The sequence below is a fragment of the Conger conger genome, chromosome 15, assembly GCF_963514075.1.
Source record: "Conger conger chromosome 15, fConCon1.1, whole genome shotgun sequence".
Taxonomy (NCBI): domain Eukaryota; kingdom Metazoa; phylum Chordata; class Actinopteri; order Anguilliformes; family Congridae; genus Conger; species Conger conger.
Window position 1 is genome coordinate 7,253,072 of NC_083774.1, and position 24,472 is coordinate 7,277,543.

At 50.5% G+C, this 24,472-nt stretch overlaps 1 protein-coding gene across 5 annotated transcripts in view; it reads right to left on the reverse strand.

The window, feature by feature from the left end:
- LOC133111359 (MOB kinase activator 2-like) overlaps positions 1 to 24,472 on the reverse strand; it is a 60,615-nt gene that overhangs the window by 6,917 nt on the left and 29,226 nt on the right. For 3 of the 5 annotated variants that reach the window (XM_061221635.1, XM_061221632.1, XM_061221633.1), the window contains exon 2: positions 887 to 1,047. In XM_061221635.1, the coding sequence (XP_061077619.1) occupies positions 887 to 1,047 (161 nt within the window). Of the gene's footprint in view, positions 1 to 886; positions 1,048 to 11,832; positions 12,013 to 20,912; positions 21,110 to 24,472 lie in introns of those variants that run through there. The other 2 variants (XM_061221631.1, XM_061221630.1) reach the window with 2 other exon arrangements.

Here is a 24,472-nt window from a genome sequence, read left to right on the forward strand (position 1 = left end):
TCACACGGGCACGCAATTTACACAAGCCCTAGCAAGAAGGCCTTTTAAAGGGCTCATCTGATATTAAGCACTTAATTACAGGCAGCTATAAAACAAACACATTCCCCGGGAAAGGCACGGCTCCGGTTACAGACGATTACGCTCAAATCAAACTGGTTCTCTTCAGCCTCCATCACCCAAACCCAAAACAACTCCACTAGCTCGGTCTTAACTTGTCTAATCGTTGTTTTATACGGCGTTATGTAAGCGCAAAAATGAGAATCTACTCTACAGTGCCTTCTGGCAAACATCTGGCTTCCTAATCTTTTTAAAAACATACACGGGGAGAGACAGATTCAGCAAATAATCTATCAGATTTCAAAAGCCACAGAGAAATGGAGAAAAACAGTGGTTAGCCCTCACACCACTTCCTTAAACAGGCAGATGGGTCAGGATAGATATTCTTAAAGGGGCAGATATATCAGTATTGTAAAATCAATAGTTAATCTTAAAGGGGCAGATGTATCAGTACAGTATAATCAGTTATTAAAGGGACCGTTTCATTCATAGTATAATAAATTGCTATACTTAAAGGGACAGATAGTATTCTAAGTGTAATCAGTTGTTCTTCAAGGGGCAAATGGCCTGGTACATTATAATCAGTCATTATTAAATGGATATGCCTGGGTACATTATAATCGGTTGTTCTGGAAGGGGCATATGCCTGGGTACATTATAATCGGTTGTTCTGGAAGGGGCATATGCCTGGGTACATTATAATCGGTTGTTCTGGAAGGGGCAGATGTCTGGTTACAGTATAATCGGTTGTTCTTAAGGAGCAGACTGTTTTTTTTAACAGTAAGATCAGCTGTTACTCTTAAAGGGGCAGGCGCCCAAGCTGACGTACTGTTGCTGGCCAGCCATTCGTTGAGGTCGATCTCCGGGGGCAACACCACCAGCTCCTTCAGGTCGAAGTCGACCACGCGCACTTTGGTGAACTCCGGCTCCAGGTAGTGCCTCTTCTCCTCGGCCGGCGGCTTCTTCCCATTGGGCTTCGTCTTCGACTTCCTGCAGAAAAGAGCCAACCAGGGGCTTAGAGTGGTGCAGGGGCGGGGCTGGGGGGGGGGGGGGGCAGTCAGGTGACCAGTACAGGCACAGAACGCCAGGTAAGCCTGGTTCTCCAGGAGCTCACCCTGTATGACCTGAAGCACGAAGAGGGGTTTGACAGGCCCTTAGATAGAAAGACAAATTCACTTTTTTGTTTTCCTACACAAATACTTATACCTATATCTATTTTGCCATACACCAACTTATTTACACCATTGGCCAGCTTGGCAAGGTTTCTGTCTTTGTTTGTTGTTCAAACTTCATCAGGTTAAGAATGTGTTCAGTAGCCCTGTAAATAACCGACAGACGCATCCAAACACCCCACGAGCGGAAATCTCCAAAAGCATCTGATGTGTGCACGTCCAACATTCCCCATCCCTCCGTCTCGGGATGAACAATCAGGGGCTGAAATCCAGCACTTCCTGCTTAATTAGGGGCAGTACTATCCCAACTGTGTGTGTGTGTGTGTGTGTGTGTGTGTGTGTGTGTGAAGTGCTTTATGTTCCACGTTTGGCAAAAACAAAGTGTTCACAGGAAACGTATGGCACCGTTAGCGCACCGTAAGCGTTTATCCAGCACTCGCCCATGTTAGTGCACTGCTAGTGTTTATCCGCCGCGCGCAGACGTTAGCGCACTGCTAGTGTTTATCCGCCGCGCGCAGACGTTAGCGCACCGCTAGTGTTTATCCGCCACGCACAGACGTTAGCGCACCGCTAGTGTTTATCCGCCACGCGCAGACGTTAGCGCACCGCTAGTGTTTATCCGCCGCGCGCAGACGTTAGCGCACCGCTAGTGTTCATCCGCCACGCGCAGACGTTAGCGCACCGCTAGTGTTTATCCGCCACGCGCAGACGTTAGCGCCCCATTGGGGGGTCCGCAGGACGAGCGCTAAGCGCCCCCGCCTCTCTGCGTGTTACAGACACGACCCCCCCTCCTTACCGCCACGGCGACCAGACTCTGGCTCCGCCCAGACATTAGCGCCGCCGCTAACACAAGCCTGGCTCTCTCTTCGCTTCCCCGTGCTATTTTCAGCGCTGGCGTGTGAGGTTACACCACCCACCCCCCCCCCCACCCCCGCACCCCATCCCCCGACAGCCCAAAACACCCCCCACCCCACCCCCATCTGCGGGGGAGCGTGGGAGAGACCGCAGACAGCTGGAGAGACTGGGGGGGGTGGTTCTGGGTCCAAACGCTCAAACACTTCCCGCCGCTGGATAAACCGCGACTCACACCAATGAAAGGCACTCTACGCTTCACTAACCTGCAATTTACACAACTTTAAACATGTTTAAAACATTTGTAATAGCATCACGATTAAGAAATAGAACCATATTATTACGAAACCTTACAATATAAACTTGCCCTGCTATGGACTGGCAATCTGTCCACGGAGTATTCCTGCCTCTTGCCCAATGCATGCTGGGATAGGCCCCCGTGACCCTGACCAGGAATAAGCGGGTTACATAATGATCGATGGATTGATAACATAAACATATTACACCACATGTACATTGTTTATGAAGCTTTCTTTTTCTGGTGCTGAATGGCTCTACAGAGGGGTCACCATCCAGGAAAGGCACGTTATGAAACAGCCTCTTGGGGGCATTGTGGGTAAGAGAGTGAGGCCTTGTCGTTCCCCTCAGGGACCCAAAAAGAACATTCAGCCCCTTTGGAAGACCGGTGTGTCCTGGGGTCAGCCGGTCCGGTCGGTCGGTCGGTCAGACACACACACACACACACACACACACGTCAGAGAGAGCGCGCACATCAATGCTCCCTTTGAGCTCGATGAGGCAAAAGAAAACGCACCCCCCCTCCCGCCCCACCCCTCGGGACAGGGTCTTTCTGAGAGACCCCGGGGCTGGAGAAACGTCCTGGGCCAAAAACAACAAGGAGGGGTGCTGCTGCCCGCCCCCCCCGCCCCGGCTGCAGGGGTACAGAGAGCAGGTCTGAGAGAGAAAGAGAGGGGAGGGTCCTGCCCTTTAAAAAGCCGGCTCTGCCCTCTTACACAAACCTGGCCTTGTGCTCCAGCTCTCTGAGAACTGCTTCTGTGTACACGGCAAACACACGCACACACACACTCACAACAGGAGCCGTGTGTCCCTAAACAAACAACACACACTGTATACACACACACACACACACACACACACAAACACTCACAACAGGAGCCGTGTGTCCCTAAACAAACAACACACACTGTACACACACACACACACACACACACACACACACACACATGCGCACACACAAACACTCACAACAGGAGCCGTGTGTCCCTAAACAAACAACACACACTACACACACACACACACACACACACTTCAGGAGCCCAACATCCCTTAACAAATAAAACACACACACTGCTAATACACATACACATGACTGGAGTTAAACCTGCAGACACTGCGGCCCTCCAGGACTGGAGTTAAACCTGCAGACACTGCGGCCCTCCAGGACTAGAACGAGACTCATTTTCTACAGCCGACAAAGTTGGAGAGATTTCATGTCCTTGCACACTCCGACTCTACTCTCCTCTGCCTCGGTGTCCGTCAGGTTAGTTTGAGGACAGAGGGCCTTCCAGAATTATCTCCCAATTGAATTACATTACATTATTGCCATTTGGCAGACACTCTTATCCAGAGCGATGTACAGTTGATTAGACTAAGCAGGAGACAATCCTCCCCTGGAGCAATGCAGGGTTAAGGGCCTTGCTCAAGGTCCCAACGGCTGTGCGGATCTTATTGTGGCTACAGCGGGAATCGAACTGCCGACCTTGCGGGTCCCAGTCATGTACCTTAACTACTACACTACAGGTCGCCCTAAATTTACAGCCTTCCACTCTGCAAACTGTCCAAACATAGTAACCTTCCCCCCGGCTCCAGCTCAACCTCTGACCCTCCTGGTTCTGGAGAACACTGGGCTTTTTTTTGTTTGACGTGTTTGGTAAACACTACGGGGTAAACGCGAAGCCTAGTACAACATCAGGAAAGAAAGGAGGGGGGGGGAGTTTGGAAAGGTATGCAGTGCTGTTTAAACATTTCCAAAAAGACAAATCAAAAAAGAAAAAAGATACACCTACAAAATTATCATATTATGACCTTTAAAAGGAGATTTCTCTCTCAACAGGGTCGAATTAAAAAGTTGGACAAATTTAAAAAAGGCCTTTGGCTACAAACGAGCAGCAGTTCCTCGGGGCAGTGGGGCAGGCGCAGGTTGTGGGGGCAGCTCCTGGGGCAGTTGTCCCGTTGCAGGATCAGTGAAAGGGGAAGCCAGCTGCTGTCCCACAGAGAGAGTGACAGCGGGGATCCCGGGCGAGACCCCACCTCACTGACAGACTGCCACAGCTGGGGCTGGGGGGAGCTGGAGAGGCTCGACTCAGCCCCCCCATTACAGATCACAGGCCCTGCATGGAGCCTAGCGCCCCCTACTGCTGGAGTAACTGCTATGGCAGAGCCCAGTGATGCAAACTGGAAAAAAGGGGCACAAAAAAGCAGAATGTCGATTTCACATGAAACTAGGGCCTGGCATTCAGCCACCATTGGCAGAAAAGCAGGGTAGTCATATGCTCATTATACCTGCACTGTGCCCTTTAAAAAGAGTCAGCTGGGCGATGTCAAATCCCAGCGCCCTAACAACAAAGTTACGCTACAATGTGTTCTTTGTGTTCGAAGGGAGAATGTAAAAAAATTAATCATTTAAAAAGGGAGGAACATTTCTGGGTAAGTTATGCATTTTTTTGGGAACACTTACAAAACATTTCCGCAACCGAAAAACGAAAGAAACCAAGAAGCTAATTTCAAACGGACTCAAGATCCCTGCGATCCGAGTCCGTTCGAAAGCGCAGGACGCTTCAGGTATAAAATGAGCGAGGCATTTCAGAGAGTCGTTCAGGCTGAATTTGGGGGGGGTGAACTCTGCGCTCCTCGGGGGTGAACTCCGTGCCTCTCTGAGCGTGCGGCGGGGAGAGGGGCGGGGCAGAGCTGAATTCCACAGGGATTAGGGGAGGCCTCTTCCTCCCGCGAGTCCCGTCCTGTCCGGTCCTGCCCGGCTCCGCAGGGTTTTGCGGAAAGAGCTCCACGCTCCGCTGCCCGCGGCAGGAACACCGACGTGCCAGTCCGCATGGCGCCCCCGTTACCGATGCCCCGAAACCCTCCCCCGTTACCGCCCCGTTACCGCCCCGAGACGCCAAAACTCTGCGTCACCAGCGGTGCTGTCCCCTCTCCACGAGCCCAACAGCAGCCTGTCAATGAAGATCACTCTCCCCCCAACGACCACAGAGCAAGACCAGCGCGGCCCAAATGGCACGGCCAATACGTCCCATAGGAGGAGAGGAGTGGGGGAAAATAGGATACTCTATTTTGAACATTGGGACGCACTGAACGGGTCAGTCACGTGTTCAGGGAGGAACCTCACACACACACACACACACACACACACACACACACACACACACACACACACACAGTTTTAAGTCCTTTGCTCTGGACACAGACCAGACCTTTTAAGGCCAGGAGTCCTGCATGAGAGACTGTTACAGTGAGGTGGGGGGGGGCGGGTCACTGGTCACACCACACCCTTTCCCGAAAATAAACTAATGGCTCGAGAATTTGACTAATACTGCGCAATTTGTGGGAAGGAGAACAGAAAAAAAAGAAAAAAGAAAAGAAACACAGGAAACGACTTCAGGACACGGCTAGCCAGCCTAAATGCTCAGACAGTTTAAACTGCGATGAAAAACAATGATAACGGCGGCCGGTCGACAAACTAAAAACCCGAGTGTTCCCTCTGCTGTTGCCCCCGGTAACCCCGCGGCTGAACCGCAGGCAGCAGTCACAGAGTTGCGCGGGGAGGCCGGCGACTCCAGCCTTCCCCTGCACCGCCAACACCGCGCGGCCGACACCAAGCGCCCGGCAGCCCCTCAGGAGCTGCCTCCCTTCTCTCTGAACCCCGCCAGGGCCAGACGCGCCAAGCCAACAGGGATTTAGCGGGAGATTTACGAGAGGGAGAGAGAGGGATGGGGTAGGAAGGAAAGGAGGAGAGAGGGCGATTTAAAGGCCCAGAAGCAGCTCATTACCCGGGCATCAGAGCGAGACGCGCCAAGCCAACCAGGGTAACCGGAGATTTATGAGGGAGGAAGAGATGGGTAGAAGAGAAAAGAGAGAGGGATGGGTAGGATATAAACGAGGAGAGAGGGTGATTTAAAGGCCCAAAAGCAGCTCATTACCCAGGCATCTGACTCCCTTCTTTAGAGAGGGAGAGAGGACAGGGCTTCCATACACCAAATGCTAACCGCTAACTCTCACAAAGTGCAGGGCTACACACCGAGCGCTAACCGCTAACTCTCACAAAGTGCAGGGCTACACACCGAGCGCTAACCGCTAACTCTCACAAAGTGCAGGGCTACACACCGAGTGCTAACCGCTAACTCTCACAAACAGCAAGGCTACACACCCAGTGCTAACACACACACAGTTCAGCACTACACACCGAGGGCTATGATATACAAGAGCAGATTCAGAGAAAAAAAAAAAAAAAAAAGAACAAAAGCGATTGAGGGACAGCAACAGTGCGAGACCGACGCATCCTGTACTACGTCGTTTCACATGACTGTTAATAATTATTCACATTCTCTGAAAATGAAACCGATTATGTTATGCCTGTGTATTCATATCAGAGTTAAACAGATCTGAAAGGAAAACTGAATTGAGAGAGAAAGAGAGAGAGAAAGAGAGAGAGAGAGAGAGAGAGGGAGAGAGAGAGAGAGAGAGGGAGAGAGAGAGGGAGAGAGAGAGAGAGAGAGAGAGAGAGAGAGAGAGAGAGAGAGAGAGAGAGAGAGAGACGGACCCCGTGGAGGCCCTGTAGCCCCAGGTGAACAGGCTCCAGCGGTGGCTCAGGCCCTGAGTCTCTGCCCTCAGGCAGGGCAGCAGGCCTGTAATTGCCCCCTGGAGCAGAGGCCTCTCAGGATCCGCTCACCACCTGCTGCGCTCCGCGCACGGAAACGCCCGATCGGATTAAACGCTGCGGAGCCAGGTGGGAATCCCGGCATTGTGACGGCAGCAACCACGTCATTCCCATTTTCCAAACCCTCTGCCCCCGGAGCGTTCCCGGAACGCTTGACGTCCGAGGAGTGTCGGCGTAGGGGCTGTGCAGGGGGGAATCAGTCCAGTTCATTAAGACCAGCTCTGTGTTTCAGGGGCTGGTTTCTCTCCCAGAGCTCACTTAGAACACAGAGCTGTGGTTTAAAAGACACCTGGAGAAGTTACGGGACTCCGAAGGAAACAGCCATCTTTAATGTTTTTGACATTTAAAAAATTGGTGCTTTTTATATTTTTCAATAAATAAGCGCAGCGGGAACCGCAGGTTCTGATGGGCCCTGTGCACAGGCACATTGCCGACCCGCGAGCGCGCCAGTCGGGGGGGGTTCTGTGGTGGACACTAAATCTGGCAGCCCGGGGAAGAGAGCAGCACACTGGAGAGCCGGGCACTGAGGCTGAATACATTTGACTGCAATTAACTTAAAGGAGGTATTTTAATGACCCGCAGAAAGAACAGGGTTTAAAAAACAGATTCCCAAAAGCTCCGAGCCCCAGGCGCAGGCAAAGGGCATCATGGGAATGTTTCCAATTGATCTAAACCTAAACAGGGGCATTTGGGAACAAATAACACAAGTTCTGGGAAGGAAAAAAAAAAAAAAAAACCCTCAGCATCAGTGTTTCCCTTTCTGGTTTTATTTTTATCTGGAAGCAGAAACAGCTGCTCATCAAGGCAACAAAGGGCCGGGTTTAATCGCGGAGTGAGATCTGAGCGGCCCCTACAGTACCCGGCCCGGTTCTGTATCGCACCTCCGGGCCCCGGCCCCGGCCCCGGCCAGCCTTCCACACGGCAGTGCCATTCCAGCGACCCGGGCCGACGCAAAACCCGCCAGTGCCGCGATGCCAGGGCGCCGGGAATGATCCGGATTCCTGGCTTTATTGCAGCGTTATGCAATATCCCCAACTGCGCCCGGGACGCTGTTTTTCCTGCAAGCGATTCCATGTAAGGAATTTTTAGCACCACAAGCGGCGGTCTCCCGCAGTTCCGAGCTTCGGATTGCGAAACCGTATCCCGAAACGGGAACGGGGCACCGGAAAAGGAGGCTGGATTGTTAGCATATGGGACGCGGTCGGTTCGGCAGAGTGACTAACAGATTGCGTCCTTCCAGAGATCAGCCATGTAAACAAAGGATAGGATCTAGTGAAGTGTGCGGACGTGGGGTTTGTAGTTCTAAACTTGTAGCGGCCTGTCTGTGTGCCGTTCCTCCTACAGGGCCCAAATTATAAGCGGGGTCCTCTCGGCACCGAAATAGAGCAACCTCTGCACGGCTCGGGAGGACCAGGGCTCCGGTCGGAACGCCAGGATCTCACGGTCCCGGGAACATGGGGGCAAATTCCAGGAAAACCAGGAAAACCGAACTGCGATCTGAAAAACATGCCAGGCCAATTTCTTTCCCCCCCCCCGCGCTCAGTCTGACATGGAATGTTAGCTATTCAAATAATTCAGACAAGACAACCGACTGACCTTCAAAAGCAAAAACAATCTTTAAAAAAAACAACAAAAAAAATTCACCAGCCCACATTGCGCAAGGGAACGCATTTTTCAAAAGGAAGGGTAACTTCACCCACCTGAATCAGTGACATGGATGCGACTTTTGAACACAAACAACAGACTACACGCTCCAGAAGCAGCATTCCCGTGCAAGTCTACATCCCAGTACAGAGTTTCACAGGGTGGTTTTATATAGGCTGTCATTAGTCCAATACCGACGGTCTTCTTCCCAGTTCTCCAGCACTGTGTCTTACTGATAACTGCCTGGGCTGTTTCTCAGGGCAGACATTCAAAGAGCCCTGTTCTAGCGCTGATACAGTGTCAGGTTTCCCCGTCTACATCCCAACACTGGAAAACCGATCCTTTTACTTTCTCTCCACTGGTCTCAATGACGCCCCAGCTCAGTAGAGTTCTGGCACAAAATGGCCACCGTGCAACACCCAGGTAGTGGCTCCACATGACTGAGGTGAGTTTCCCCCCCTTCACTCTGCAGCTCTGAGATCATGAGGTGAAAGCCATTACAATAATAGAATCCATAAATAAAATCATCATCATTATTGACTGCCTCCCACATTTAGTTCTGAGGGACAGCTCTGCAGATGAGCTTTCTGTCAGGTCACACGGTGGGAGCCAATCAGGTTGCCCGATTCGCATTTTGGCTAAAAAAAAAAAAAAAAAAAATGTGCCAATTAAAACATCTCGCCCTTCTGCCTCAGTGCAGAGCCCACGAGGTAATCCATTAAGCGTTTATCATCTAGTCAGGCCAACCGTCCTCGGAAAGCCCCTGCCTGACACCTGCGTTACCTGTCCACAGGAACCCAGAGGACCTCCCTGATACCTGGGTTAATGAGTGAACCAACAAACACGCTTATCACCTGGAGTACATGTATGAACACGCGCCTTTATCACCTGGAGTCTGGGAACGTCCTGCACTGGTCAGGACACCGGCACGGACGCTCCAAGGCTGTCGGTCTGTGAGTCTGTCCGTCCGTCCGTGTGCGTTAACCTACACCTACACCCCAGGAGGACTCGAAAGGCACCGACTTAAATTACTGCCTTCCTGTACGCAGAAGCCCCAGGAGGAGTCCTGCAGGACTGTGTGCACGCGAGACGCTGAGCTGCTGCAAGCTCCTTCCATCGTCTCCGTTTCTAGGCGACGGGAGGTTCCCCCCGGCCTTCGCTACAGCACAGATCACCCAGAGCCCCAGAGCCGTCCTTGGGCCCGCCCTCTGTTAAGACAGCCTCAAGAGTCTGCGTCGCGTGGGAAACGTTCGCGCTCAGACGGGAGAGGGAGACGGAATGTTCCAGGTCGGGAACGCCGAGCGTAGCGGCCGGAGGGCCCGGGTAGGGCTCTGGCGAGACTTCCTTCCTCCCGAAGCACACGGCCTCGTTTAAAAACAAATAAAAGGATGAAGAAGAAAAAATAATAATAATAAGAGTGAAATGAAATCACCCAGGGGGAGGACAGGAGGTAATACGTGGGAACTCCCTGTGGTGAGGCACACGACCTGGGGCATCAGCATCACAACAGTTCCCCGTGTGGAAGAGTGGCTGGGGCAACTTTTCACAATGGATTTATCACCCACCCCCCCCCCCTTCCCCATCCTGCCCCCCCCCACCTCTCTTTGTTACCCATCAGCCCCCCTCCCCCCATGCCTTTAGCACCTGCACATAAATAAGCCTGGCCCCAAGTTAATGGCTAAAGGAAAGGTCCACGTTCCAGGTGGAACCCACAGCTAGAAAGCTGCTGCAGCCGGAAATCTGCAGATCCTCATAGCTACAGGTCTTCTGCAGACCGGACTCGCATTCAGCAAGGTCATTATGTCCCGATTCTGTGCCAACTGATTATATGTGAAATAACTCTCCAGCAAATTCTATTTTTTTTTTTTTTCCTCTCAATATCCCATCTCTGGTTTCCTTGAACGCAATGCATATGTTATCATACTATTTTGCGTCAGGTGACAACTCTAGAAGCAGCTAGACATTGTTTTGGGAAAAATATGGTGAAATGGTGGAGATTTTGACCAAGATCGCCAAAAACATGAGCAGTGTAGAAATCATTTAATAATTTTTTATCCCATTTGTCCATAAAGTCCGGGTAATCAAATCCATGTTGTACAACAGGGCTGAACACCAATGAGATTACATGCAGCAGGTAGCCAATATTAATATAAAAACAATCTAGTGCAAATCAACTGCAGAGAAAGCCCACAGGCATTCAACAGCCAAGTTTGAGCAAGACGGCTCGAAAAAAAACAAAAAACAAACACGAAATGAATGGTCTACTTAAAACTCAATATCGGAGCAGCACTCAGTCGTAAAAGAGGAACAAGATCTTTAATTATTCAGCCACAGAAGACAGATCTCCTGTTTCACGGCCCGTCCAGGGTATAGTGCGCCCAAGGGGAAACCGAATTATTCGAAATCTGTCACCTGCAACTGACAACATGCAAAATGCCGTTAGAATCGGATTATCTTTTGACCCACTTTCTCAAGGTATAGGAAGGAATTCCCTTTTCACTTCTATACACCGTATTGCCGCGTGGAAGCATGGGAATGCATGCACCATGAAATAATACAACTATTAAGTACATAAGAAATCTATGTCAATTGGGCTATAGTGAATTGAACTACAAATAGGTACCATCAAATTAGGTTACAAGAACGACAAACAGACATCGGTTCCCCCCGGTAGCCGTTTGCAATCAGCTAACCACAATTTATTAAATAACATTTTAATCGATCGGCGAACTATTAAAATATCGCCATAAATCTAGCCAACTGTTAAAGCGAGTGGACTGGCTCATAACAATCAATGTCGCACAGTGCTCAGCGTGTGTTCTGACAGAAAGGTTATTGCCGTTTCTATTATTATCGCTTGTACAGACTTTAAAGCAGTCATGGCTACTCGACATTTTTTAACTTTCAAAAATAACGCGTGCAATATTGGAAAAATGGTGTACCTCCCCGCGTTTGCGTGATTTATAACGAGGTAATACACTGCATAAATCCGAACACACTCCACATGGTCCATAAACTCGATGGAAACTTCCACTTCTAACTCACAGCACGCTTCTCAAAGCTGCCCCAAGGCAATGCGTAAAGATACCGCCGCACTAAAAATACTCCAAGTGTACATTCAAAACATTTTAGCTTTACCTCAAAACTTTGCCGACAGCCTGAAGAACCATTTTGCAACTTAATCCGTTTTTGGGGCTTTTCTGTGCGAGCAGGGCCGTGTTGTCACCCGAAAGAGCACAGTGATCGCCGACCATGATAGCGCATACACCGCTCCGGTCGGACCGTGTACGATATGTGTGTGCTAATGTGATGTTCCCAGTCTTCCCCATCCGCGAAGGCAAGCTTCTTTCGGGAATTTTAGGCGAGGCCGCTCCCTTTCCCAACTTGCAGCCTATCGGCGAGAGAGGGGCGGAGCGGCGTTGCCAAAACGAGCAGAAAAAAAACGGACGAAGGAAAACACACCACATCACGCGACACCGCAGGGCAAGTCACGGTTTGCCCGTTTGGACACAAAGGATTTTTACGGCTCTGCGTTTCATGCACATTTCCGCAGAACATTCTCAAGGTAATAACGTGAAAATTGAACTGGGCAACATTCTCTTTTTGTCGGAACTTGTTTTAGACTCGCATTTTTTCAGGGGGATAAATTTGACTGACACATCGCCCAGCTTATAGGTCTAAATATTGTTTTAAAAAAATATGAAAATGTTTATATTCCCATAGCAGCGAGATTATTCATATATTACCCATAGCAACGAGATAAATATTGTACTGAAATCAACATAAGCACCTGCTTATTTGCAACTCAAGGTATATAAACGCAAAAGACATTTCAAAAACGTTTATAGCCCCCGATGAACACTCGAAGGGGAAACATGGCCATGCCACGAGCTCTCCGATGACAGCTGCACACCTTCAAGCGCGTGCGTAATCTCAGCGTTATGGAGGAAAACCTTTTAGGACCATTATGGCTAAGCCTACTCTCCCGAGCAAGTGAACTGCTCGGTCACTTAATGTGGATTATCACCCTGAAACAGCTGGTGCCAAGGCTGCTATGGAAACGTGCAATCGGCCCCCACCTGATTACGTCAACGAGCAAAAGAGCAATACGGTTTCACCCACAGGTTTCCCTGGCTGCAAGGAGGATTAAATCAAACTGTAAAAAGTCAAACAAAAACAAAAAAAAATTACATAAGGCAAATGGCGCTATCGTTACACTTTCTGGCCAAGGGAAACTCCTGTTCTGTGGGAGGTCAGACAGCAGAGCGACCCCCCCCCCTTGGGCCCCACTGGACCATATGACATGGTATGGACAGTCTATAGTAGTGGTTAAGTTGTTTGAGTGGGACCAGGAAGGTTGGTGGTTCAAGCCCCGGTGTAGCCACAGTAAGATCACTGCAGCTGAGCAAGGCCCTTCGCCCCACATTGCTCCGGGTGAGATTGGCCCCAGCCTGGTCTAATCAACTGTAAGGTGCTTGGGATAAAAGTGTCAGCTAAATAACAGATGTAATAATGGAGTTGCTGGTTTGAGTCCCCGGTTAGAATAGGGAGGCTGACCTGCATCTGGAGAGATGAAGATGGGCTCCTAAAATTAAAAAAGAACCCTGCCGTTGGGCCCTTGAGCAAAGCCCTTAACCCAAAAACTGCTCCAGAGGCTTGGCCCCTGTTCTCTCTCACCCCACATTCAAATGCTCTCCCTGGCATCTCTCCCAGGGTGTCCTCCAGAAAGAGAAACATGTTCTCAACGGATCTCCCATAGTTTACAAGATACGAATAAAAAAAGATCCCCTTTATTTATCAGGAGTGGAGTTCCTTTCTCAGAATCTCTCCAGCAGTTCAGACTGCAGATCGTGCCTGAGACAGTCTCTAGAATCCTTTGTAATGAAGGCCATGGATGATCAAATTGGTAATGATCTGGGCTGGGGCCAATTCCATTTTCATTCACTCAACTTCAGAAATGAACTGAAATTCAATTCACCCATGGAAAAAAACCCCATTACATTCCACAGGGATCGTTCACCCTAATGAACCAAATTCCAATCTGCTTCTGGAACAGACTGCACTTACAGGGAAATGACCTCAGCCTTGGTAAACGATGCAATGCCCCGTTTGTTGCATCAGAAAAAAAAGCTAATTACATCGTCTTCAGCGTGATTAATAAAGTCAGGCGAATGTAGGTCGTGATCTGACTACTAAGAATTTATTTTATTCATTTCCTCACTTTCAAGAGCAGGCCCCTTCTTGCTCTGCATCCTGTTCATATGCACTTTCCTGATCATTCAGTGAGAAGTGTTTTTATCGCAACACTGAAGTGCATCAGCCACAGGAAGGCAACCATTAAATGGAAATCTATTGAGCTGCTTCCAAACTTTTCAAAAAGCCATTCAGATAGGGATTTTTAAGTGACTATTCCCAGACTTTCTCCTGCTCAAAAAGCCATTCAGATAGGGATTAAGTGACTATTCCCAGACTTTCTCCTGCTCAAAAAGCCATTCAGCATAGCGGTGTTAAGCGACTATTCCCAGACGTCCTCCCGCACAAAACACTCACACCCACTCAGCACAGTGACATTAAGTGACTTTTCCCAGAAACAGCTGTTCAACACAAAGCCCAACTTGTCCACCCGTATTTTGACAAGCCTTCATTAATGTCATAATTACCGCAGATAAAATATTCTGTTTGCGGCTCTCGGCCTGCGCGGAGGCGAACAATGGAAGGCAGGAATGCGGGAGACGGGCGGCGGAGCGAGTTGAAACTCGACTTCGGTGAGTAACCGCCGTTTGGAAATGCCGGTGTGTCAACACCGCCGCCCCGCAGGCACGGGTAGTCATGTGGACGGGGATGGCCAACGTCACGCAAGATTTTCACCTTTTCAACGCATTTTTAAAGCTCTGACGTTCATTTCGGTTGCAGGCTATTTTCCACCCACCCAGTGTTGCCCTTTGACCTGTCGGACACTGCTGCTGCTGTTGGTCACATGGCTCTTCGTGCCTCCTGGCCAGTTTGAAAATAAGAAGGCATTCTCCCCCAAGTTGGCCGGTTAAAATATTATTAGATTTTTTTATAATAATGTAATAATCTAAGCGTGCTGTACTTGGAGACCCGTGACGAAGTGGCCTGGAGCCAAAATGACTCTTTGTGACGGAACAAACAAAGCAGTCAGACGAGTCACGAGGGAGAGCAACTGTGGCAGCTACAGAGGGGATGATGGACAAAGAGTCACAGAGACACCGAGAGGCAGAGACACCGAGAGGCAGAGTCACCGAGATGCAGAGTCACTGAGACACAGACACAGAGTCAGTAATTCACACCCACTTCCATAGCAGAGCGCTAATCTGGGCTGGGGGGTCGGAGGGCCCAAGCTGACCCCCCCCCCCCCCTAAGCCCACCCGAGCGGAAATGCATCGCTGGTGCAGGCAGCGGCGGAGCTGAAATGCTGGAAGCCGATTGGCTGTGAGCGCTGCTGCCACTTGGCTCAAACAGACTGCCTGAATTCGAGGGGGGGGGGGGGGGGGGCACGAGAAAGTGCGACGGAGGGGGGGCAGTTATGCGAATGAGCAGTAACACAGTGCAGCTCCAAGACCCCCCCATTCCCAAACGGTTCATTCTACTCTGGGGGGCTCAGGCCCGGTGAACGGAAGGGGTATGGAGGAGCCACCATCAGCAGCTCTTTCAACACACACAAAGCAGAAGAACTGACTGAGTACCCTTACCAGACTGAATCACCCTAACCATACTGAGTAGCCCTAACCAGTCTGTATAACAACAATCCTAACTGGACTGAATTATCTCAACCAGACTGAGTAACCCTAACAGAACCGAATGACCCAAACCCTAACCGGACTGAACGAAGGGTTAAGCCCCACACAGCAGCCTCAGACTCCAGCTGTGCTACACGCTAACGCTAGCGCTGACGGCAACGCGGCCACCACCACCTGACAGCCCTGACGCTTTTCCCAGCTGCGACACAGGAAGCAGCCTCAGCCCCGTGACCGTGTGTCAGCATCAAAAAATAGCATCTCAGAACAGAGATCTCCCAGAACACCTCAAATTAGCACGTTCACACACACACACACACGCCCCCCGACACGCACCCAGGTCTTATTTTAAATTCTGAACCAGTCAACAGTTCACCGCTCTGACGTGCATGGAAAACGGGCGGGAATGCATCGGCGAGGAAGACGTGACGAGGTCACGGCCCCCCGCTTTGATCTCGACGTGCCTTCACAGTGCCTGGAGGGCATTTCTGTCGTGACGTCCACCTCTTCACAATCACCATTGCGATAAGGCATACTGACGGTAGTGACACACATCCACCAGCGACGAGACACCCGAGGTGCGCCTGTTCCATATAATCTGTCTTCTTAAAAAGTTTTTTATCGTGAAAGCCATCAACTGATTATGAAAAGGAGCTAAAAGGCGAGATGGGGGAGGATTGGGCGGGTGAAGGGAGTGAGGTTTAGTAAAATTAGAAAACGGGTGGGAACTGAACAATGCAGGCAAGTTCGACGAGCTGAACTCTGGACACAAAATAAGACTAATAAGGGGAAGCTGCGTTAGCCGGAAGGCTCTTGATTAGTGTCGACGGACATCGCTCAGTGACTTGAACCAGTTCACTCGAAAGAAACAGCGCAGTGAAGCAGTAACTGAAGTCGATGATTTTCATCAAGCCAGGAAAGACTTTATTCATCTACCAACAACTCCCAGGATGCCAGCCTAAATTCAGCGGACGTGTTTTTCGCTGGAACATTCTTCAAAATAAGATAAATGAGTCATAGCTGATGAAAGCAAAAATAAGAAACAAAATGCAGATGGTCACAAACAGGAACCAAGATAGTCAACTCATACGGGCTCGGATCAAAACCAAGTCTAATTCCTTTAAGGCCAGTTTGTATGGGACGCGTCACGTCACATATTAATGTAATAGTCTTAAAAGCGCCACCAGTGACTTATTCAAAATGGCAGATTTTGAATAATCCAATTACAGTGAAATACTTTTTAAAAGCCTTGCCATCATAACATGGCAGAAATGGTCATTTCAAAGGAAGCTGAGCTGGCTCAGCAGACAGGCTGGATGGGAGAGGGGAAGAGTATTCAGGGCCGTAATGTGTTTGAGATGAAGACGACCAGCCCAAGATTTCTGCCACAGGCACAGCAGTGGGCCCCAGCCTGGCTTCCTTACAAACGGTGTATATGACAGGGCAAAATTTGTATGAAATAAGATTATTTATTTTAAATTTTCTTAAGGTTCCGAGAAGAGTATTTCACTCGCAGGATGTTGAATGGGGCAATTCTGCCAATGAGACGCAGGATTTCAGATCTGGCTGAACACGCACCAGCCAATGAGAGCTCTGCGATGACAAACTGGCCAATTGCACAATGGAAACGGGCTGCCAATGGGAAAGGCCAGTGCTGAACTCCGAGACAACCCAAGCACCATTCACATCTCAATCCTCTCCCTCTCCCTCTCCCTCTCCCTCTCCCTCTCCCTCTCCCTCTCCCTCTCCCTCTCCCTCTCCCTCTCCCTCTGCAGAGGCCTGGTGGAAGGGAGGCTCAGAGATAAACTCTCAGCTCCTTCGTGCTCTGCATTCCTCACCAGGATGAGCTGCAAGCAGAGACTTGCTCCGCACAAACCTGTCCTCCCCCCCACACCCCCAACACCCCTGCGCTCTCTCGCTCACACACCCAGCCTTCCTCAAACAAAGAGCCCAGAGGAGGCCATGGGACACCTGAACAAACGGGCCATTCTTCACCTGCACCCTCTCAAATACGACGTGCGTAAACGGGGGTACCCAACACCTGCACCCTCTCAAACACAACGTCTGTAAATGGGGGTGCCCAACACCTGCACCCTCTCAAACACAACGTCTGTAAATGGGGGTACCCAACACCTGCACCCTCTCAAACACAACGTCCATAAATGGGGGTACCCAACACCTGGGCCCTCTCGAACTGGTCATTTTGGTTAAACTAGTATTTTTACAATGAATGATTATGTAAAACAAACATGTTGCCTTTTAGAGAACACTTTTAACATCATGTTGGTGGTGTGCAAGCAGCAACAAAGAAGACTCCATATCCGCAAATCCATCACTTCTGACCTAAAGGAGAGCAATGGACTGCTGCTGTGGGTTGAAGCTGCACGTGTTGCTCTGGCATTCGCTGGACTGCAGTTCAGAAATGTAATCAGGTCATAAACAGACAGGAGCAGCAGGAGGAGGATGAGGAGGAGGAGGAGGAAGATGGCCGCTGTCGGGACACGCCAGCGATGCCCGGAGTAGCACACATAAACACTCCCAGCATTCCTGAGGGGGGGGGGGGGGGGCCTCCAGCGTGAGATGTGGAGGTGTGCCCCAGAAGATACTTGTCATGTGACCCAAGAGACAGACACCACAGCCAATGAAATACAGCGTTCCTGCCAGTGCTCAGAAAGGTAGCTGCGTATGTGGGGGGGGGGGGCCTGCAGCCTAGTGGCTAAGGTACATGACAAGTACTAAAAGATCTATTTCAGCCTGTTATTGAAGTGCCTTTCAAAACGGACACCGAGGTGGTGCATCGCACTTTGTTCAGACATGAAGGTTTGTCTGAACAGCAGCACCACCAGCAGGTTTGAGGTCATAAAAACAACATGGCATATCCAGCGTTCAGCGCTTCAACGCTTGAACAGGCAGGCCACACCGTTATAAAAACGTGACCACTTCCTGAGCCGAGCCGAGCCGTGAAACAGACAGGCTGGTTTCACGTGTGGCTAACTATACCACAGCGCTGTAACCCCTTAAAGGTGCGAGGTCACCAATATGTGATCCGAATGTTCTTCACGAACAGTCCCCTCGTTACGAGCACCTGGTGGTCGCACCGCACGTTCACGCCTGTTCTCCGTTCTGGTTCCTCAGAGGTGGAATGACCCGCCTACCACAGTCAGGACAGCAGAATCCCTCCCCGTATTTCAGCGCAGACTGAAAACACACCTTCTCAGACTGCACCTCGGTCCTCCCTCCCGATTTAACCCCCCAAATAACCCCCAATTTAAGCTCCCAATTATCCCTCTTCTGTACCCTATATAAAAATAACTGCTCTACAGGCATGCTCTGTTATTTATGGATTTGATGCTTTTCACTGGTTGAGTTCAAGAGCTGCGTTTCCTTCAGCGGGACAATTTCTAGATTTGCGTACGTACGTTGATCGAACGTCAGCAGTGGGCCTGAATGTTCTCTCAGGGTTTTAATGACGCAGTATGCATTTTAATGACAAAACAATTTTTAAAAGTTGCAAAGAATGTAAAAGTTCAGCACACACGACGGCACACCTGCCCAAGAACACCGACTTACAATTTTGGAAGGGACATTCCAGAACATCTCTTCAAAGGGTGAGAACAGGAGGCCGATGGCTCTGCGCTGACAGCAGCAGAGCCTCCGGCCCGGTCATTAGCACTGCGTCAAACCTGCTCGGCTCGCAAACGCCTCGACGTGACGCACCAGCACCAGCCCCTACGGGCCTGAAGACGATGACTAAAGAGCACTTTCTGACCCTGCGACTGCAGCCATCAGCGGGAGCTTTCAGAGGGAAAGAGTGGCGGGGGGGAGGTGTGCCGGGCAGGGGGAGGTGTAGGGGGGGGGTGGGGGCATAGCTGAGAACACAGCAGGCTTTTCATAGGAGGCACAGGGAGGAGGCCCCCAAGGTGCCATGATGGCTGGGCAGTGGACTATACACACCCAGGGGTGTGTGGGGTTTGCAGGTCCACCCCTAAAGACTTTGACAGGATTACTTTGTGCTTTTGCACCATTAAACTTTTAATAAGCTGTGTGTGTGGGGGGGGGGGGGGTCTACTCCCTCACCAGTATAGTTCATATGCCTCGGTACCGATGACATATTTCAGATGTGAACGATTCTCTCCTTACCAGAAATGACATCACCAGTTTCCAATAGAAAGGCTGGGGCTGGATCTGTACATTTGGCACTTTATAAGTGACAGATGACAGCGCTTCTGAAGTCCCAAAGAACTTTTCCGATTCATCCGCATCAGTGTGGCACAACCCGTCACGTGCCCACACACAGACAGGGAAAAGGAAGAAAGCACCAATCAAATATGGACATTAGGCTTGCCCTAGCCACTGTGATGTCACACATTCCGAGAGGAGCTCCACCAATCACGCGCCACATTGTTAACAACCCAATACAACAATGCCGACTGCACACATTTGGGTCACTTTCTGGCAGTTCCCACAGGGACCTTGTAAGTATGGCCAAAGGGTATCTACCATTCCCCAGTGCCATTGTCTTACTGGTGGTTACAAACATACAAACACCGCAACTGGTGGACCTCACCTTCAGTTACTCGACAAGTAATCGCAACTTTCTCGTCTTTTGCACGACAGGTAGAACCAGACAAGCCAAGAATCCCACAACACACGCACATGCACACGCACACACACACAGGCAGGCAGACAGACAGACAGACAACAGTGAGAGCTACTACAACTACTGGGAAGCAAGATAGCCTGGGTTGTGCATGGGCTGTGAAACTTCAGTGTGATTTAGGAGGCATGCTGGACCCCTTCCCAAATGGGCACGTTTCAGAGGGGTTATATAACCGTCCCGGACCACAACTTATTTATATGAGCCGCAGTTCAGCTCCGCACCGTTAATCTTCCCCCCTGCGACCAAAGGAAACAAAACACATCTCCAGCAGAGAGGTCCACACATGGAGCGCAACTGCTCCACCAATCACAGCGCAACAGGTCTAAAGGACCAATCAGAGCTCAAGCGGCCTAAACGACCAATCAGAGCACAACATGCTTAAGATTACATTACATTACATTATTGGCATTTGGCAGACGCTCTTATCCAGAGCGACATACAGTTGATTAGACTAAGCAGGAGACAATCCTCCCCTGGAGCAATGCAGGGTTAAGGGCCTTGCTCAAGGGCCCAACGGCTGTGCGGATTTTATTGTGGCTACACCGGGATTAGAACCACCGACCTTGCGTGTCCCAGTCAATTACCTTAACCACTACGCTACAGGCCGACCAATTAGAGCTCTGCGGGCTGCACCCACCAATCGGTTTGCTGAATACGTCTGGTACTTTTGAAAAATGAGAGAGGGACAGAAAACCCTCAAAATTAAACTTAGAGCCACACACCGCTCCTGCCCAATGCCCCCTCCCAAAGCTGGGATGGGCGTGGGCAGCAAGCGGACCCCAAAGCGACAGGTGCGTTACCTCTGGAAGAGAGCGAGGAGCAGGTTCCTGCACGACTCGGGAGAGCACGGCCTTGTGAGATTGGCCTTGTTGGATTCCGCCATCCTGACTTTGCGGGGTCAACTCCTAAACCGGGCCGGGCCAGGTCACCAGCCTTCTCTCGCTAACGTACGCAGACAGACAGACAGCAAGTCCGCCAGCCTCCTTCCACAAACACACTGAGCAAACACTGACGTCCACAGCCGGCCTGCACGCGCACACACACCGTGGGTACAACGCCCTCCTGCATGGGCTGATAAGGGGGTCACGAGGAGGGGCTGGCCGCCCAAGATTAGAGTGTGCCGGCCCTTATTCCAAACTATCACGCACTCCTGTTCCATTGTAAGTCCAGACCCGAGGACCCATAATGCTACACTAGCTCAGCCTGGACCTGGGGACCCGCAGTACTATGCTAGCTCTCTGCTTGCACCTCTTCCGCTCAAACGCATTACAAACAGGGGCGCCAGAGGGCTCCCTCAAACTATTACAAGCACGGTCGCTCTAGTATATTCTTAGAAAGAGAAAGAGAGGGAGGGAGATGGAGAGAGAGAGAGAGAGAGAGAGAGAGAGAGAGAGAGAGAGAGAGAGAGAGAGAGAGAGAGAGATGGAGAAAGAACAAGCCAAGTCCAAGAACAAGACGAGGCGACACTTGTAATCAGCGGCCAGACACCGGTGATGTCATCATCGATGCCTTTTCCAGATGCAGGCCTGAGGGCGGCACAGAAGCCGCTGGCTCCACTTCCCCGGCCAATGAGAGGGGCCGCACAGCTTTCCCCGGCCAATGAGAGGGACCGCACAGCTTTCCCAGCCAATGAGAGGGACCGCACAGCTTTTTTGGGCTGGGCACTTTTTCCACCAAGGAGTAAATAGCCCCAAGTTGAAAAATGTATGAGCACACTATGCCAATTAGCAGATGTCCTCATACATCACCACTGTTTAATGAGGTTGGAAGATGAACCCGCAAAGGTTCCTGGGACTGATACAGGCAGGGGCCGGTCAAAAGGAGAGCTGGCCGAAATCTGCCCCTCTGTTTAGGAACAGAGACGGCCATCTCAGAGGGATGCAGATTTCCTTTGGGCAGGAACCAAAGCTTGACTTGAGCATTTCATCATTCTATTCAAATTCTTTCGTGAAACACTGTCCATGGAGTATGGAGCTGTATTTTATGAGGCAGTTCCACAGACTTGCTTCCTGTTAACACTTAGTCTCCATTATAACCTTCGTCACCAGGGAGGTCTGTGTGGTGCTGTTGATGTACTGTACATGGGGCACATTAGTGGTAAGCGAAAGGTGCCTGATGGGGGGGTATGGAGCGGGGTGGGGTCTGGGATGCCAGGCTTCACTGTTGAGCCTTCTGGACGTGGCGTGGGCCTAATTCAACGAAACCCCGGTGGAGGAAGGTGCCCACTTGACAACCCCTGTGAAATGCTCGCACGACTGATGTATAATATTGTTGTTCGTTGCCTGGTTATTTGGTTGGTAGGAACCATGCTAGTTTAGGAACATGTTAAACCCCCCTCGTTATAAGCACAAGGACATTAACATCATATCGTGTGTAAAGTAAAATGTCTGCACATGCTAACACGCTGTTATGCTAGGGGAAGATATGTGCATGCGTGTGGGGCCAGGTTATGTTGCCAGGTTAATTTGTGTTGCCTGTCATAAAAACAATGGAAAAGTACTGCCTCTTAAAACTGGCAGACAGTTTCCCCTCGCCATAATCTTTCAAAGGTGCGTTGTGCAAATTTTGGCAAAATTGCTTACGTGTGTTTCCTTTTAAAATGGGCGTCCTTCCCAAACACCACACACACAACACACACACACACACACACCCCTCTATCACTCACACACACCTCTATCACACACACATGCACACACACACACACACACTGCAGAGCAGGGACTGTTTCCACAAGGTCCGCTCCTGGGGTACTGGGGTACAGGAGAACAGACATTAAATAATTATGGGGTCAAAAGTGGAGGGAGAGTTTGACGGGATCCTGCTCCCCCCCAGAGGAAAAGGGCGGGACAGCAGGTGAGAAACTGCCTCCAGTGCGACGCTCGAGGGGGGGGTCTCGCACGCGTGATGCCTTTCTATTTATGACCCCCCTGTGTACGGGGAACCCGCTGACACCCCTCCTAAAAAATATTATTATTGTTATGAGAGGCAGCCATGCCAGACCCAGGAACATGGAACAGAATGTTCCAGAAGAACAGCCAGGGGGGCGCATGTCAAGGGGGCATCATGGTGGGGGGGGGGGTTAATGGTGACTAGCTGGGGTAGTCTCTCGGGAATCACTTGGCCGGTTAACTCCCAGAATCCTCCACTCACAACTTCCAGCCAAAGTTGCGTCAATGGCGGGAAGTGAGCCGGCTCTCTCCCTCTCTTCCTCCCTCTCTTCCTCCCTCTCTCTCTCCCTTTCTCTCCCCCTCTCTGTTAGGAATGAGACTGCGGTGATATTGTTCAGGCCGCTGAGAGGGAACAGACGGTCATTATTCCAGCGCTGCATTCACACTGTATCAAAAGCAGGGGGGGGGGGAAAGGTGAGAAACATTCATCCTTCATCAGCCTTTTCTGAGAGAAAACATCCGTCCTCAGCAGCCAGCGCAGCGTGACCCCCCCCCCCCCCAGCTCTCTGCACAGTGCCCCCCCCCACCACCGCTCTGAGCCCAAGAACACCCCCAAAACAAAACTGCTGCTACGACAACCCCAAGACCGATCCTGCAAGCTACAGCTAACACAAACTGGCTGACACCTGAAAAAGCATATATATAATATATATATATATATATATATATATATATATAATATATATATATATATATATATATATACATACACACACACATACATATATATATATATATATATACACACATACACGTAAAAGCAAACAACAAACATGGCAGCACGGTCTCAAAGAAATGTCACATCATGGAAACTCAACTTCGAAAGAATCTCTCTCTCTCTCTCTCTCTCTCTCTCTCAAAGACACAACCAACACCCAAACACACAGACAACCACACACAAATCAAGTAACTAACACACGCTAAGAACAGTCACATTGCCATGACAAACTCCAGCAGAGACGCACACACCCACAAGCATGAACACATACAGGCTTCCTCCCAGATTTTGGAAGAACATGCAAAGACATAGCCTCTCTCTCTCCCTCCCTCTCCCCTCTCACTCTCCCTCTTCAGTGGCAGCTGCACTGCCACTGGTGATAGCTCCACAGCGCCTCCCCCTGGACGCTGCCGAAACTGCAGCACCAAACCAGACCAGGAGCCAAGCTGCGAGAGGCTGTCCCATCATGCAGTGCTGCGGGCCCGCTGAACCCACCCCCCGACTCATACCTGACCGCTATGAATGCTGGGATATTTCAGCACCCCCTTCTCCCTCCCCCGTGACCCCTCTACCCCAGAGCATGTCCGCCCAGCCGCGGAGCTCTTTAAAGTTATATATAGAGCTGCTCCATGACGCAGAGCCACTGCTGGACGGGAAAATGATGAATAGACGTACTGTATGGAGGGAGGGAGGG